The following is a 14,423-nucleotide window of genomic DNA, read 5'->3' on the forward strand; positions in this document are numbered from 1 at the left end:
AAGCATATGGAAGATTTTCTCATTTGATTAATTTGGAGTAGAGTGCTTGGAAACTACAAGATATGAACAAGTGTTGTGTTCAAATCAATGTTATTTGTCACATGCACCGAATACAACAGGTGTAGAAATTCTTACTTACGAGCTCTTTCCCAACAATGCAGAGTTAAAAAGAAATACACGAGCAAATAAAAATACAATCTACAGTTGCCTCCTATCTTCCAGACTGGACAACAGGCCTAGTAGGTAAAGGCATTTCTGAGATTTTAGGTGTCATCATAATCTGACCACGACGGATTTGTTTTTTCCTGATTCTCCGCCCTTCTCTCAAAGCGTGCACTTGCCTGCAAAGAGCAGAACCACAGCAACAACAAAAAACGACCTAGAAGCCATTGACTGTAAATGTGTCTTCGGGCTTTAAATTATGTCACAGAAAAATCAGTAAATACAGATACAATTCTCACCATATTAATACCATATGTAAAGGAAAAAAATACTCTCGTTAAAACTGAAAGGGGGCGGGAAGAGGATTCCAACCCATGGTTGCAGATTGGGTATGTCAGTGAAGTCACGCCCCTAGGTGGAGTCCTCTACGATTTTGATGCACGGTTGAAATACTCACACTTGTAGGTTTAGCGTTCTTTAATTTGAGTTCAGCAGCCGCGAGGTTTGTTGTCTAAAGCGGGGAAACTGTTGTTGCTTTCCAACGTAAGGAAAGGGATAAACACGGATTTCAAAATCTGGCAAGATCCACCTTTCTCTGTGCTGGATTTTAAACCGTGAAACTTCGAGGTTTTTCTTTTAGATTTTCTTTTTGTTTAGAAAACCTAAAATATGGGAGCTCAGTTGTCCAAGGGTGGAGTAGCTGTTGAGGGGAAAGCGGTCGCCGACCCGGCTGTCGCTAAAACAAATGGCCAGGTAAGACAAGTCCAGTTGCATGCTTCTACATTTGGCACCCAACGCCCTCGTCCAGCGTGAGTTGCATGGGCAACGTGTTAACGTTCCCAGACTTGCGAGACCTCACGCCTACCAGTGAACATTATATTTAACGTTACTTACTAATTAGATAAATCATATTTGGATGAAAACCTCATGTTTCGATGGTATTTTGTTTAAAAATGTGTGCATGATTGGGTGGTTAACCACCAAACCCATTTGTTAAATTCGTCTCGAACTTTTTGCCTAATAAAGTAACACCAGGGCTGTTCAAAAATTCTCAAATTATTATCACATGAATAGAAATATAAGTTTTAATTCAACTAGCTCTCATGAGTTGGCGCTATAAATTGGCAGCGATCGCCCACTCGCCGAACAACAGATGCACAGGATGCAAATGGAGTTTGCTCGAGGCTTGAAAACAATGTGCACGGGGCCAGCAAAGCGTTGTATATTTAAAAAAGCTCTCGGACTATGTTGTGCTATTTTCGATGTACTCCTTCATTTGTAGAGATGAAAACATTAAATTGTAAAGTCAAACCTTGTTTTATTGCACATGCCGCTCGCATGCCCGTTATCTGGATGATGACTCGCTATACTACTGTAACTGATGGTTGTAAAAATGGGTGCAATTGCCAGTCTGTCTCATTGAGGCGGCACGCCTACCAGTTGGTGCATTCTCTGGTTAATTTACATTTTCTTTGGCCTAAAGATTATAGGAGATTCTATTATTATAGTTAAGTTTGATATCACAAATGTACATAACCCAAACGATCTAAAAATGTATGTTATTTGAATGGCAAGAAATATACAAATGTACGGTATTGACATTTTGCAACGAATAGCACAACTAATCTGCTTCTTAATTTGATCGGAGTCCTTTGTTCCAAAATTCGGATTGCTGTTGTCGCGGAGCACATATGCCTCCACGTGGTCGATGGGAGTAATGCAAACTAGCTGTGCATATGAAGCGTTTTGCTGTGCATTTGACCCGGTCAAATAATTGTCCACAATGACAACCTGTTATACTTGGTTGGCCATACACCAGAATCTACTTGAATTTGCTCCCGAAAAAAGCAGTCTGTCTTTTTATCCCACGAGCCATTTCCTTGGTCCACATTTGCCTGTATACTTATGAATCAATTGCATACAGGTATGGGCTGCTGTAACGTTCTCCCCAATACCAGTTTATTTTGATAATTTAATTGTTCTCCACATATGTGTAAATGGTTTCTCGCTGTTGTCCACAGGAGAACGGCCATGTTAAAACCAATGGAGATGTCTCTGCCAAGCCTGATGGGGATGCAGCTGCCGTAGACGGGAATGGCATAGCCGAGCCAGCCAAACAGGGTGAGGTGGGTGCTGGCGATGCCATCGAGGCCGCCCCTGCTGCTGAAGGAGATGCGGTCAAGGCCGAAGGGGAGGCCGCAAACGATGCCAAGAAGAAGAAGAAATTCTCCCTGAAGAACTCCTTCAAGTTCAAGGGCATCTCGCTGAGGAAGACCAAGAAGAATAGTGAGGAGGGCAAGGAGGCCGCCTCCCCCACGGCGGAGGACAAGCCAGAAGAGAATGGCCACGCAGCCAAGGAGACCAAAGAGGAGACGCCGGCTACCGAGCCTGTGGCAGAGGCCAAGGAGGAGGCCACTCTGGCCCCAGAAAGCGAGGCCGCAGCAGCAGAGGAAGCCCCTCCAGCAGAGGAAGCCCCCGCCGAGGAGGCTGCCACCCCTGCAGAGGTCACGACACCCGCAGCATCCGAGGCCGAGCCCAAGGCAGAGTGACCGTGCCCGTCACGGCTACTTGAACGTTATTTCCAAGATTAAAGTATATATGAGAGACTCGTGCCACATTCTTAACGTTATAAACAAAACTACAAACGAAGACAAATGAAGAAGGATATATCACATTTGCTGATTCAGCCACCAGTTCACTGCCTTTATAATTTCTCTGCTGATTGGAATCTCACCGGCCCTCTCATGATGAAACTGTTGGCTTACGGTGCCCCCTCATGGTACTTACTGGAACTGGCGCGTGGGGAAGGTTTTGGATTGGATGTAGAACGAATCTGGAATACTGACTTATTTTCCCAATTCATGGAGACGCATCCTTTTAACAGCGTGGCGGCCCTATAACATTTTAATTTCTTATATCTTGGGATCTAATAGTTGACAGCGGTTATGGAGCAGGGCAGACCATCTCCTTCACTCAAAATGACTGTTATATGGACATAAACCGTTCAAATGATCTTACTCATTTCTACATTCCTATGTTTTACCCCCAAATTTCAAGTATTTTGTGCTGTATAGGAAAAATACATACATGGAAAAGGCGACGTCTTTGTGCATTTTGATAATTTTCTGGCTAAAACCACATTTGCGCTTTCTGGGTCTTGTAGTATTCACATTTCAGAGTTTATGATGCAGGGGTTGGGGTTGTGTACAAAATGTGCTTTTTATCTGCAATTTGTCTCTGTAAATATGTTTTGGCCAATATCTTTGGTTCTTTTATTTTGCTATTGTTTTAAAGATGTTCATGGTTTTATTGTAACTTTTAATAAGGGTAAATAAATGTTTGATCCCCTCTGATCGTGTTTTGCCTCTGTCATCCTAAACCATGTGGGAGAGGTTCATCTTGGGATAGGATTACCTACCAGGGGCAGTTTTTATACCCACACAGCTCTTGAAAATGGATGAATGCACCACATGAATTTGCCTCCAAGACCCTTCGATCAGTACATCTTCACAGAGCTCCAAGAGGATGGCTGAGGTGAAGAACTTTATAAACGGACAAATCAATGACTGACAAGGTACCAAACTTGTGAATTGAGCCACAGTATGTCAGTATCACGCTTGGCTACAAGTGTGTTCTCTTCTCACATCTCAGACTATACTATAACTTTACAATTTGAACATATTTATTACTTGCCAAAACAAGCTGTATGTCAAGGAAAGTTTGGCTAAAGTTAGAAGACCAACTAATTGGCACCAATCAATCATCAATTTGTGCACTTTCTACAAATCCATGTCAAAGAATTTAACTGCGATTGGAGCCTAAACTTCCAAAGAGCAACTGGTAAGGAAGAAACCTATACCGAAGATGGGTGGTTTTTCTATACAAAGTGGCCTTGGTTGGAAATTAGGTTGTGGGAATTGCGTGGAAGACTGGGTGATCTGGAGTGTATATATTGTACAAGTTCAGGGAGGTCCCTCCGTTGTCTCATTTAGTTCAATAATGAATAGAATACTGGTTCTGGTGCAATCTCTCAGAGCATTGCTCACCTTAACCAGAGGGATTGGGTTAAAAGCAAAAGACACTTTGGTTGAATGTGTTCAGTTATGCAACTGATTAGGTATCCCCCTTCCCGTCGCCCTAGCCGTAAGGTCAAATTGCTGAATTGAAGTAAGCAGACACGTGACATTTGGCCCTATCCAGACACAATTATAGAGCGCCTAGGCACACTTCTGTAATCTGTACATTGAATGGATGTCTATAACAAGATGGTGTCACCTTGTCATCTCATGGGCTTGGTAGAATTGTTATCATACTGCTTAAAACTATCCAAGTATAATCCTCAAAAGTGAATGCATAACCAAAGCAATTGCATAATTTTTCTGAAGAATTAGATAATAAAACTCAATGATTTGGTGGTGTATTGACAGTGGGATAAAGGCAGTTTTTATTTAATTAGACAAGTCAGTTAAGAACAAAATTCTTATTTACAATGACAGCCTACCGGGGAACAGTGGGTTAACTGCCTTGTTCAGTGGCAGAACAACAGATTTTTACCTCGTCAGCTCGGGGATTCAATCACGCAACCTTTCGGTTACTGGCCCAACACTAACCACTAGGTAGCTTGGTAAAGGGCAGGTAGCCAATTACTTCACACTAGAAGTTAAGCTACACTAAAGCTACCCGTAAGAATTAAGTTTACTTTGAAAAAGTAGTTAACTACTTTGGGAAATTATGTGAATCTGAAATGTAATAGACCACAAATTGCAAGAACAAATCACTTTGGGGTCATGTTAACAAGGTGTAATTTTGCCTATTAAACATGTTTCAAATGATAATTAGGCAGGACGATGCTGAAAAATAAAGGACATTATTTCCTACTTCACCCATATTTAATTTATGCAAGAAAAAGTAGTGTATACTAGATTGTTAGTTACACTGCTACATGGCTACTGAAAACTACCTAGATTGGAGTTTAGTTTCAACTATCCCCAAGCTAGTGCAAAATATACACTGAACACAAATATAAACGCAACATGTAAAGGGTTGGTCCCATGTTTCATGAGCTGAAATAAAAAAAATCACAAATGTACAGAAAAAAAAAAAAAGCTTATTTCTCTCAAATGTTGTGTCCAAAATTTTTAAATCACTGTTAGTGAGCATTTCTCCTTTGCCAAGCTAATCCATCCACCTGACAGGTGTGGCATATCAAGTAGCTCATTAAACAGAATGATCATTACACAGGTGCAACTTGTGCTGGGGGACAATTAAAGGCCACTTTAAAATGTGCAGTTTTGTCACATAACACAATGCCACAGATGTCTCAAGATTTTAGGGATTGTGCAATTGACATGCTGACTGTAGGAATGTGCACCAGAGCTGTTGCCAGAAATTTTTAATGTTCATATCTCTACCACATGCTTACCACCAATGTCGATTTAAAGAATTTGGCAGAAAGTCCAACCAGCCTCACAACCGCAGACCACGTGTAACCACGCTAGTCCAGGACGTACATATTCTGCTTCTTCACCTGCAGGATCATCTGGAGGGGGTTGCTGAGGAGTATGTCTGTCTGTAATAAAAACAAGTATTTTTTAATTGAACCTTTATTTAACTAGGCGAGTCAGTAAGAACAAATTCTTATTTACAATGACGGCCAACCCCAGACGATGCTGGGTCAATTGGCACCGCCCCATGGGACTCCCAATCAAGGCCAGATGTGATGCAGCCTGGATTCAAACTAGGGACTGCAGTGACACCTCTTGCACAGAGATGCAGTGCCTTAGACCGCTGCGCCACTCGGAATCGCTTTTGTGGGGGGGAAATTATGTTTGGCTGGGCCTGGCTACCAAGTGGGTGGGCCTTTGCCCTCCCAGGCTCAGCCATGGGCTATAATATGGGGTTGGTCCCCCCTTTGCTGCTATAACAGCCTCCACTCTTCTGGGAAGACTTTCCACTAGATGTTGGAACATTGCGGCGGGGACTTCCTTCCATTCAGTCACAAGAGCATTAGTGAAGTCGGACACTGATGTTAGGCGATTAAGCCTGGCTCGCAGTTGGTGTTCCAATTCATCCCAACGGTGTTCGACAGAGATGGTCGCCTCGCTTCGAGTTCTTAGGAAGCTGCAATATTGTTTCTGACATTGTTACCCCAGGAAATCTTAAGTCTTATTACATACACCCAGGAAGAACTATTGGATATAAGAGCAATGTCAACTTACCAACATTACGACCAGGAATACGACTTTCCCGAAGCGGATCCTCTGTTCAGACCACCACCCAGGACAATGGATCTAATCCCAGTAGCCAACCCAAAACAACGGTGCCTCAGAAGGGGCAGATGGAGCGGCCTCCTGGTCAGGCTCCGTAGACGTGCACACCGCTCCTGAGTATACTACTCGCCAATGTCCAGTCTCTGGACAATGAGGTAGATGAAATTCGAGCAAGGGTTGCCTTCCAGGGAGACATCAGAGATGGTAACATTCTGTTTCATGGAAACATGGCTCTCTCTGGATATGTTGTCGGAATCGGTTTAGCCTCCGGGCTTCTCCATTTATCACGCCAGTAGAGATAAACACCTCTCTGGGAAAGAGGAAGGGCGGGGATGTATGCTTTATGATTAAAGACTCATGGTGTAATCATAACAACATACATGAACTCAAGTCCTTCTGCTCACCCGAACTAGAATTCATTACAATCAAATGCCGGCCATTTGACCTACCAAGAGAATTCTCGTCAGTTATAGTCACAGCTGTGTACATTCCCCCTCAAGCGAACACCAAGACGGCCCTCAAGGAACTTCACTGGACTCATGGTAAACTGGAAACTATATATCCAGAGGCTGCATTTATTGTAGCTGGGGATTTTAACAAAGCAAATTTGAGAACAAGGCTACCTAAATTCTATCAGCATATTGATTGCACGACACACAGGGCTAATACTCTCGACCACTGCTACTCTAACTTCCTCAATGCATACAAAGCCCTTCACCGCCCTCACTTCGGAAAATCCGACCACGGCGCCATCTTGCTTGTATCGTCTTATAAGCAAAAACTCAAACAGCATGTACCCGTGATGAGAACCATTCAAAGCGATCAGAAGCCACGCTTCAAAATTGTTTTGATCACGTGGACTGTATCAGCCTCAGAGAACAACATTGATCTATATGCTGACTCAGTGAGTGCATTTATAAAGAAGTGCATTGGAGATGTTGTACCCACTGTGACTATTAAAACCTACCCTAACCAGGAACCGTGGCTGGACTGCACTTCCCTCAACCGCAAGGCTCTCCAGAGGGTGGTGTGGTCTGCACAACGCATCACCGGTGGAAAACTACCTGCCCTCCATGACACCTACAGCACCCGATGTCACAGGCAGGCCAAAAAGATCATCAAGGACAACAACCACCCGAGCCACTGCCTGTTCACACCGCTATCATCCAGAAGGCGAGGTCAGTAAAGGTGCACCAAAGCTGGAAAAGAGAGACTGAAAAACAGCTTCTATCTCAAGGCCATCAGACTGCTAAACAGCAATCACTAACTCAGAGTGGCTGCTGCCTACATTGAGACCCAATCACTGGACACTTTAATAAATGGATCACTAGTCACTTTAAACAATGCCACTAAAAAATAATGCCACTTTAATAATGTTTACATATCTTACATTACATCACATGTATATACTGTATTTTATACCATCTATTGCACCTAGCCTATGCTGCTCGGCCATCGCTCATCCATGTACTTATATGTACATATTCTCATTCACCCCTTTAGAATTGTGTGCATTAGATAGTTGTTGGGGAATTGTTAGATTTCTTGTTAGATATTACTGCACTGTCGGAACTAGAAGCACAAGCATTTCGCTAACCATGTGTATGTGACCAATAATATTTGATTTGATGGGGTTGAGGTCAGGGTTCTGTGCAGGCCAGTTCTTCCACACTGATCTCGACAAACCATTTCTGTACGGACCTCGCTTTGTGCGTGCTGAAACAGGAATTGGCCTTCCCCAAACTGTTGCCACAAAATTGGAAGTGCAGAATCATCTAGAATGTCATAGCATGCTGTAGTGTTAAGATTTCCCTTCACTGGAACTAAGGGGCCTAGCCCAAACCATAAAAAAACAGCTCAGACCATTATTCCTCCCACACCATAGTTTACAGCTGGCACTATGCGTTTGGGCAGGCAGCGTTTATTTTTTTTTAAATTGAACCTTTATTTACCTAGGCAAGTCAGTTAAGAACAAATTCTTATTCACAAAGATGCCCTACAAAAGGCCTCCTGCGGAGACGGCGGCCTGGGGTGTAAAAAAAAATCTAAATACAATATAAATATAGGACAAAACACACATCATAACAAGAGAGACAACACTACATAAAGAGAGACCTAAGACAAAAACATAGCAAGGCAGCAACACATGACAACACAGCATGGTAGCAACACAACATTAACAACAACATGGTAGCAACAAAAATGGTACAAACATTATTGGGCACAGTCAACAGCACAAAGTCCAAGAAGGTAAAGACAACAATATATCACACAAAGCAGCCACAACTGTCAGTAAGAGTGTCCATGATTTAGTCTTTGAATGAAGAGACGGAGATAAAACTGTCCAGTTTGAGTGTTTGTTGCAGCTCGTTCCAGTCGCTAGCTGCTGCGAATTGAAAAGAGGAGCGACCCAGGGATGTGTGTGCTTTGGGGACCTTTAACAGAATGTGACTGGCAGAACCGGTGTTGTATGTGGAGGATGAGGGCTGCAGTAGGTATCTCAGATCGGGGGGAGTGAGGCCTAAGATGATTTTATAAATAAGCATCAACCAACTGGTATACAGAGATGACCAGTTTACAGAGGAGTATAGAGTGCAGTGATGTGTCCTATAAGGAGCATTGGTGGCAAATCTGATGGCAGAATGGTAAAGAACATCTAGCTGCTCGAGAGCACCCTTACCTGCCAATCTATAAATGATGTCTCCATAATCTAGCATGGGTAGGATGGTCATCTGAATCAGGGTTAGTTTGGCAACTGGGGTGAAAGAGGAACGGTTACGATAGAGGAAACCAAGTCTAGATTTAACTTTAGCCTGCAGCTTCTCCTGGCATCCACCAAACCCAGATTTGTTTGTTGGACTGACAGATGGTGAAGCGTGATTCATCACTCCAGCTGACGCTTGACAACTGACTTGTTGGAAAGGTGGCATCACATGACGGTGCCACATTGAAAGTCTCTGATCTCTTCAGTAAGGCCATTCTACTGCCAATGTTTGTCTATGGAGATTGCATGGCTGTGCTCTTGATTTTATACACCTGTCAGCAATGGGTGTGGCTGAAATAGCCAAATCCACTCATTTGAAGGGGTGTCCACATACTTTTGTATATATACTGTAATTCTACCACAAGGTACAAGTTTTACACTAGATTACATATTGGTTTTACATTTACTATAATTTGAGTGATAATACCTCAACTTGGACTCGACTGCGTCCATTTAACTGACAGTCCAACACCACTCAAATGAGGTACAAACCACTTCATGAGGTTGCAATACTAGATGCTACGTATTCAAATATATATTTTTAAAGAACTTATTCAAATAGTTGCTTTAAATTCTTTACTTCCTGGTCAATTTTTTCCCTTTGTTCTGCAAAACTCCATGGCCTAGTAGTTAGTTAACCAAAACACACATCAATTACAGTGCTCTCAATTGATAGTTGTGCTTTGTATTGTAATGTCCTTACTGAGGAGATGATGGATGGTTGTTTTTTTACAGTAATAAAGGTTAGAGACTCCAGTAGAGTAACTGTTCACTCACAGTTGTAGTTGCAGCATTGTCACTTGTGAGTCTTTGGCACCACCTAGTGTCAAGTGATGGGACAAAACGATAAAAATACTGACATGTAATTTATACCCATTTCAGACAGATGATGTGGATGGTATATTACCTGTAAAAAATATAAGGCAATGTTTATATGACCTCCATTCAAACAGCCCCTAATTTACCACTTTCTTGCAGGTATACTCCTTTTATACATATCAGTGGGTAACTGGCAAATTCAGGTGTGGGAAGGATGTTGTTAAGCCATGGGGGCTGTTTGCATTTCAAATGAGGGAGGTGTTAAACAATGGAAGTGTTAATGAATTTACCTGCAATAAACCAGAGGACCATTCACACAGCCCCAATATCTGTATTTTGGTTATAGGGTCTGTGAAAATGACTAGGTCTTCAGGTATCTTTACCATTTACCCCCTACCCTTTTCCGCAGCCTGGTCTCATAGACTAGATGTAACATAGTAAATCTAAATCCGGACTCCTGAAATTGGTATGATATGTTACATCTGGTATCGTTACATAAGACTAAAGGTTACTTAAAGCAAAACACTAAGGTTGGGCGGATGTATGGGTGTATAACGAGAACGTTCCACTGGATGTCATAAGGTGAAAGCACCAATTTGTAAGTCGCTCTGGATAAGAGCGTCTGCTAAATGACTTAAATGTAAATGTAAACGTCTACCAACCCAATGGTTAGGTGTTTGAAAAAGAAAGAAAATCTGACTATGAGTTATGCAATAGTAAGTCATAATTCTGAGCTTGTCCATCGTTATTATGAGATTGTAAGTCATCATTATGAGATAGTAAGTCGTAATTATGAGATATTTTAGACATAATTATGATACAGTAGGCTAAGTCATTAATATGATATGTTTAGGCGATCTGTACCACATAAATCCCATGTGCACTTTGCATCAGGCACTCAACTTTCAAGGATAACCTTATGTAAAGCCTATCCTATAGTCAATTAGCCTACACATTGCGTGTGTGAGAATGTGGTTGTGTGTGTGTTAGTGATGCACGGGTTGACTCATTCCCCGAAGTTCCCAGTTATAGCCAGTGTCGGGTTGAAACAATACATAAAGCAAATCCTTACAAGTATTATTTTTGTGCAATGTATAGGCCTATCTATAGGCTACATTGAGGCTTTTCTTTCATCATTTTTCAGCTATCTGGCATTAGTGCATAAATGAAGCTTTAGGGACTAACTTTACTGCACCCAGTGCTTGGGTTGGGCCGGAGCTGTCTGGAGCGCCATGCCGACACTTCTTAACATTTTGGGGGAATTGTGTACCAGCTCCTCCATAAAAACAAAGTCAAAGACAGCACAGTGTGAAGATAGGCAGAAATTGCTTCTCCAATAGAAATCCTCGATTACACTTGTAAGCAATGTCATCGCGACATTGGCTGGCTAAGCTCATGCATCGAAACATATAACGATGCCGAACTTCGCTTGTGCAGGCCGTCAAGTCAATAAAGTTGTTTTTGACGAAAATGTAAACGTGTCAGTTTGTGACTTTTACAAGGTTGGAGTAATAACATGTTCAACTACTGTAATGGAAATGTTAATGTTTGTGCTTTTCTTATCACTCATTCACTCATGTGCTGTTCTATAAACCAATTTCTGTGTTCATGCAAGTGGGTGACTGAACAAATCCTCACTATCAGTAGCTGCAATTTGGTAGCACGCCCAGACTTTGTTTTGATATCTCAGTTTCAAGGTCTCAGCTTAGAGAGAAGAAGCCTCGTGATGTATTGGTCTGTCACATGTTATGAACCAGTATTGGTCGGTCACATGAATGAAACAAAACGGCAATGATCAATTAAATCATGCAAATATAACTTGTCTGTGTATAGGCGTATATAAGACAACTGCTGGGACTGCCCAGGGAGAGCTCCTTATTGACATGTGTACTATGGTGCATTGAGTGGGTTGGAACCTCTCTAGCGCACTGACAAATAAACAATGATTCATTTAAAATTGACTTTGAGTGTCCTTGTGTAAGAATTTCCACGACACTACTTAAGACATTCACTCGAATCTAGGTTGTGCATTTAGATTTTGAGAAAATACCAACTAAGGAAGAAATGTTCACTTCTCTCATTGACTTCTCAAGACCAGGCCTGCTCTGCTTGGTCTGCTTTGCAAGCATTCCTGGAAGTTGCGCCTCTGAGTTTAGAAACTGTGACAAAGTAGCCTATTCCCGCCCTGATTCACACACTGAGGCAAAAAAGGTTGATCAAATAAGAATAAAGACGGGATCTGGATAGAATAGCAATGGAGAGTGGGTATTCATTTCCTGATTCCGCTTTGTTCAAATGTTTTTGCTGCTAGTTTATAAATCTGTGCATGAGAGTAGGCTGTTTGAGACTGCACAAATTGAAAATGTGCCAGTTTGAATGCGAATCACTGTCCAAACTGTCAAATGAGGGTTTGTAAGGACATGAAAAGTCATGGGAATTAGTTAAATATTTTTTGTTAATATAATTCACGAAGGCACACTTTCAAAAAACATCAATGACTTGAAAATCTAGGCTACTTATCAGAAATGATAGGAATGACCCTTCAGTGCATGTCTGTGTGTGCTGAGTGTGTGTCATTGCCAGTAGGAAGTTGTCCAAGGAGAAAGAACAGGACATTTCAGCAGCAGATATAAAATAATGACAGACAATAGACAAACTAGATGTCCAATTCAAAACATTACTTGTAGCAGTTATCTCGCTAGCTAACTAAGCATTCATGTTAGTGTAAACCTTCCACCAGCACTGTAGAGCCTAAATAAATCTGCATCGTTGAAAAACTGGGATTCCCCTTTATTTATTTATATTTTATTTATTTTAAACAGTAGCCATGTAATTGGGACAACACAAAAAATATTCTAAGAATAGCCTAAATTGCAAATAACTTGCTGTGCATAGAGCTCACCTGAAAAATTAATCTTTGAGCCTTATATATAAACATGTCTAGTTAGATACCTTGCTTTGAAGTAGCCTACATTATCCATTTGATCCCTGATTCACTGAATTAGGGAATCATTTTATAAAGGCAAAAGTCTTTGGTTGTAATGTTGCAATATTTTACATCAAGGGTGGCAGCCATCCTTCAGGATAGCTACTGCATGGGTTTACAGGCTTTTGTTAAAGCCATGGTCTACTCACATTGTAGCCTAAACATCAGCTGCTCAACAGGACCATGATAAGCAGACTTGGGTGTTTCAGGGATGGACAAAAAGCCAAGCCTGCACACCCAGGAGCTCTCCATATGGATGGCTGACCACATGTTAACAACATGTGACTAACAGTACAGTTATACTTTGTGGGGGGTTAAGTGCCTTGATCAAGGGCACAACGGCAAGTGATGGTAGATCTACATGGGATCAGACACAGAGGCCTTCCCGTATTAATAATGCTTACTTTTTAATTTAGGCTATAATAATAGTCATGAAAATTTGGTTAGAAGTCATGAAAATGTGTATAAACCCTTAACAGTGAATAATCAGAGGTCTCTATGGAATAATGATTTCTGAATAACTTACACGCCAATTGCCAAATGCTTTTGGGAATAGGCAGAAAAGGGCAGAAAAAGTTTACCTTGATCCCCTGAGGAAAAAATAACTATGAGTTTAATTCAATAAGAGAAAAGCTGCGAAATGGAGAGTTGAAAATAAAGAGAAGGGAAGACCAGAAAGTAATGTTTGGTAAATATTTGGTAGACTTGTAAAAGAGGATGATAGCGGTGCCTATGTTATGTGTGATGATTGTGAGGTGCTGCACAAATTTGACAGTCACAAGAAGGAGACTTCAAATAGGCCTATGGCACATCAAGGGAAGTGTAGCCTATGGTTATATGGGTTGAATGGAAACTGAAAGATGGAAACTAACTGCAAGTCTGCAAGTCTAGAAACTCTCTCATAGTCTTAATATTAACTCCTGCAGAATTAAGCATTTCATGCAGTAAGATTATACACATTGTGACTAGGGAGCAAGAGTGGAGAAATATGATTTCTTTCTTTCAGCAACTTGAGAGAATGTGAATGCGCAGTTAGATACCATCTGTAGAGGCGCTATCTTTATCAGCATCATAAAAGCTGATAGTATTTCACCTACATGTGCTCCCTCTCCAGCCTCTAGGTCACCAGGCTGCTCGTTATGCTGCACACCTGTCACCAGCGTTACACGCATCTGAGCATAATGACACTCACCTGGACTCCAACACCTCCTTGATTACCTGCCCTTTATATGTCACTCCCTTTGGTTTCTTTCCCAGTCGTCATTGTTTCTGTATTATGTTGGCGTGCTTTTTGTGTTTCTTGTTGTGTTTGTTTATTAATGAAATGTTTTGACTCCCTGAACTTGCTTCCCGTCTCAGCGTACATCGTTACAATGTGGGTTCGCTTTCTATTTCCTTACAACCGGTCAGACTGATGTCATTT

General features: G+C 41.6%; 1 protein-coding gene across 1 annotated transcript; it reads left to right on the forward strand.

Annotated features, from left to right (window-relative positions):
* Window positions 1-627: 627 nt before the first annotated feature.
* On the forward strand, window positions 628-3,515 carry LOC115138428 (MARCKS-related protein 1-A-like). Its single transcript, XM_029675267.2, has 2 exons — window positions 628-915; window positions 2,184-3,515. The coding sequence occupies exons 1-2, from the start codon at window positions 832-834 to the stop codon at window positions 2,709-2,711; spliced, it is 612 nt and encodes a 203-aa protein (XP_029531127.1). The 5' UTR covers window positions 628-831; the 3' UTR covers window positions 2,712-3,515.
* Window positions 3,516-14,423: the final 10,908 nt, after the last annotated feature.

This window comes from Oncorhynchus nerka, linkage group LG12, assembly GCF_034236695.1.
Source record: "Oncorhynchus nerka isolate Pitt River linkage group LG12, Oner_Uvic_2.0, whole genome shotgun sequence".
Taxonomy (NCBI): domain Eukaryota; kingdom Metazoa; phylum Chordata; class Actinopteri; order Salmoniformes; family Salmonidae; genus Oncorhynchus; species Oncorhynchus nerka.

What these genes read in the sequence shown, in the direction of transcription:
- LOC115138428 (XM_029675267.2), top strand. Translation starts at nt 832, where the DNA reads ATGGGAGCTCAGTTGTCCAAGGGTGGAGTAGCTGTTGAGGGGAAAGCG. An exon ending in TCGCTAAAACAAATGGCCAG is followed by an intron (nt 916 to 2,183) that starts GTAAGACAAGTC and finishes TGTTGTCCACAG; the next exon opens with GAGAACGGCCATGTTAAAAC.